The sequence below is a fragment of the Lucilia cuprina genome, chromosome 4 (assembly GCF_022045245.1).
Source record: "Lucilia cuprina isolate Lc7/37 chromosome 4, ASM2204524v1, whole genome shotgun sequence".
Taxonomy (NCBI): Eukaryota; Metazoa; Arthropoda; class Insecta; order Diptera; family Calliphoridae; genus Lucilia; species Lucilia cuprina.
The window spans coordinates 87,789,373-87,792,761 of record NC_060952.1 but is presented as its reverse complement, the minus strand read 5'-3'; the positions used below and the strand labels follow the sequence as shown (position 1 = coordinate 87,792,761).

At 24.7% G+C, this 3,389-nt stretch overlaps 1 protein-coding gene across 1 annotated transcript in view; it reads right to left on the bottom strand.

Moving 5' to 3' along the window:
• Nucleotides 1-715: 715 nt before the first annotated feature.
• The window catches only part of LOC111680687 (cell adhesion molecule 3-like), a 172,794-nt gene continuing 170,120 nt past the window's right edge, over nt 716-3,389 (bottom strand). The window contains exon 8 of the mRNA XM_046947957.1: nt 716-1,282. Coding sequence (XP_046803913.1) covers nt 1,115-1,282 — 168 coding nt within the window. The 3' untranslated portion in view covers nt 716-1,114. The remainder of the gene's footprint in view (nt 1,283-3,389) is intronic.

Below are 3,389 nucleotides of genomic sequence, written 5' to 3'. Positions count from 1 at the left end.
AAAAATGTTTTACAAAATGTTTTTACATTAAAAGCAATTTCTTAAATAGGTTTTAATTAATTGATTTTACGAAACGAAAAGCTTTCATATTAAATCTTATTTAAAAAAGCTTTTTTAATAAGCTTTTTTTATAATTATTTAGAAATTCTTTCTCAAAACAACTTTTCAACAAAAAGCTTTCATAAATTTTATTAAGAGCTATTATACTAAACTTTTTAAAAAAAAGCTCTTATACCAAACATGTTTTACAAAAAGCTTTCAAATTAAAAGCAATTTCAAATAAGTGATCTTACAAAAAAATCTTTTAAAGGCTTGGAAAGTTTTTTTTAAAGCTTTTCCCAAAAGAGCTTTAAATTAGAATACTTTTCAATAAGCTTTTTTTGTTCAAATTTTTTAGAAATTCTTTCTCACAAAAACTTTATAAAACTTTTTTTTTTAACAAACTATGGCATTTTAAGCTTTTCTCAAAAGAGCTTTAAATTAAAATACTTTTCAATAAGCTTTTTTGTTCAAATTATTTAGAAATTCTTACATAAACTTTTTAACAAAAAAGTTTCATAAATTTTATTAAGAGCTATTATACTAAAAAAAGCTTTTATACTAAAAATGTTTTATAAAACGCCTTCACAATAAAAGCAATTTCAAATAACTGATCTTACAAAAAATTCTTCTAAGGGCTTTAGAAAGCTTTTTTAGCAAACTATGGCTTTTCTCAAAAGTGCCTTGAATTAAAATACTTTAATAAAAGTGTTATCACATTTTTGCAAATTTAACTTTTAATTTAATCTTAAAAATAAACTTTTTCCAGAAAGAAACTCTGTTATATTATGAATTATGAATTTTGACTCTTTTCTATAACAAATTTTATTGGGTTATTTAAAATTTTTTTTTGTTAAAATTTCCTACTTCTCCTTCTCATTTGAATTACATTTATGTTCATTAGCGGAAATTAAAAAAAAATATATACATATATATAGTTCTTTGTTTAAGAATTTCCCTTAGCTTGCTAGTTCTCTCAGTGAACAATAAATACACATTGAATTTCTTCTTATAAAATAACTTAATTTAATTTAAATGTTTTATGCAAATTTTAAACTAATAATAAAACAAAACTCTACTTACACATCACTTTCAATTCAACCACATTACTGTCACCATCACCTTCCACATTTGAAGCTGTACAAGTATAATTGCCCGCCTGGTGGCGTGTTACACCCTGCAGTGCTAAATCACCACTACTAACAATAACACCTGCACGTTGATTATGCTGAATGATTTGATTCTGCAATGAGAAATAATGGTAGACAAGGTGAACAAGGTGTTAGAAATTAGTTATGTATGTTTAGAATTGTATACGCAAAATTGTACAATATGCAAATTAGAAAATGTTTATAGAATAAAATTTCATATGAAAATTTGGCTTGTAAATCTTAAATAAATAGTTATAAATAAGAACCTTAAAATTTATTTATTTTATTTTACTTAACTAAGTATTAAGCTAAATGCTGATGAGCAGATTTTCTTCGACCAAACTTTGTTTTAATATTAATATATAATTAAGAGTTTTGTTTTTATTTTAATTGCATGTCGAATTAAGTAAATAATGATATTAAAATAGAGTTTCTGTGTCAGTCACAGAGATAAATATCAAATCAAGTTTCTTTTTAGACAATTAATGTGATAAGCATTAATATTCTTGACATTGTTGGAAAAAACTTAATAGTTATTTTTTGTGTTTTTGAGAACAAAAAGTCAACTATTTGCTGTATAGCCTACTAATGACCTTTTGGTGTAACAATAATAAGCTTTAGAAATTAACCAAACATTTTTGTGGTCATTTAGTTGATGACCATAAATTTGTGATGACATTGCATGTGATAAAATAAATATGTTTTAAACATTCTAGCAACAAAAATATCACTCATACCACACATGAATCCTTAAGAAATAGTGTTAGGTCCTGCAGTTCTGTATGGGCTATTCGGTATTAATGATCTTAGTATAAAAAAATTATGGACTAGTTGGTAGAGTACTTAGTAGACATTGGTAAATTGATTGAAAGATCAGAAATATTATAGTTAATCGAACATAGATTAATAAATAAAACAGTCAAGTGAATATTTGACACACTGTTCAATAAAATAATCTATAAAATAGGTTACAGACTATTGAATATATTAGTAAATTTACTAATCTAAAAAATAAATTGAAAAACAATTTCATAGATTATTTCAAAAATTTGTCCATAAACTAATCTTTATACGATATAACAACCTAGTTAATTCTTACATAATGACAACCAATATATGATCTAAATTATAAAGACTATATTTTAAAATTGGGAATCATTCAACCTACACGAGACATCACTGGCCCCTTGTCCGACTACTGGGTTTCATATAAGATAAACACAAAATACAATAAACTAAAAAACAAAATTAATTAGTATAATAACTACAATGAAAAGACCAAAAAATTAAAAAGAATCATCGTGAATATAAAAAAGACAAAAATTAAACGCATAAGCAGAAGAAAAAGAACGGCACAGTGGGTATTATTTTACAAATCTTATCCTCTCTTAAAAGTATACTGAAATCTCAGTAATGAAACTACTCGCAGAGAAAAAAACGACATCTAAATTACTGGTTAAACAAATAAAAGTTAAACAAATCACACAAAAACTTCTTAAAAAAAAAAAAAAAAAAAAACAAAAATGCTAAAGACAATAACAAACTATAAATGAAAAACGTGCAAAAATCTTAACAAATGAGAGCAAGAAAAAAGACAAAGAAAAAAAATGCGGAAAATATATAAAAGTTATAATGAGTGAAATTTACTAATGACAATAATAATGATGATGACGAGCATAACATTGATAATGACAACGATGCTTATGATGAGTGTAGAATGTTGATAAAACACTGAAAAGTAACAAACATGACAGGAATAATAAATAAAACATTTGAGTTAAAAAAAGCAATGCTTAATGTTAAGAATTATAAAACACATGCTAAAGACAAACATTACAAATATGCAACGAGTTTCAAACAGAGTGGTAAAAAATAAGTTATACTACCGGCAATTTTAAAGCGATTTTTGAATGACTATTTTAAGCAAATCATTACTAAGTGTTACTCTACGTATGATTATTATTGAACTAGTCATGTTACTTATACGCTCTGATATACATACATATCGGTATATTTAAAAATGTGCACATAACTATCTAATTAACTAACAAACTAACTAGCTAACTAGCAAACTAGCAAACTAACTTACTTACTTACTAACTTACTAACTTACTAACTTACTAACTTACTAACTTACTAACTTACAAACTTACTAACTTACTAACTTACTAACTTACTAACTTACTAACTTACTAACTT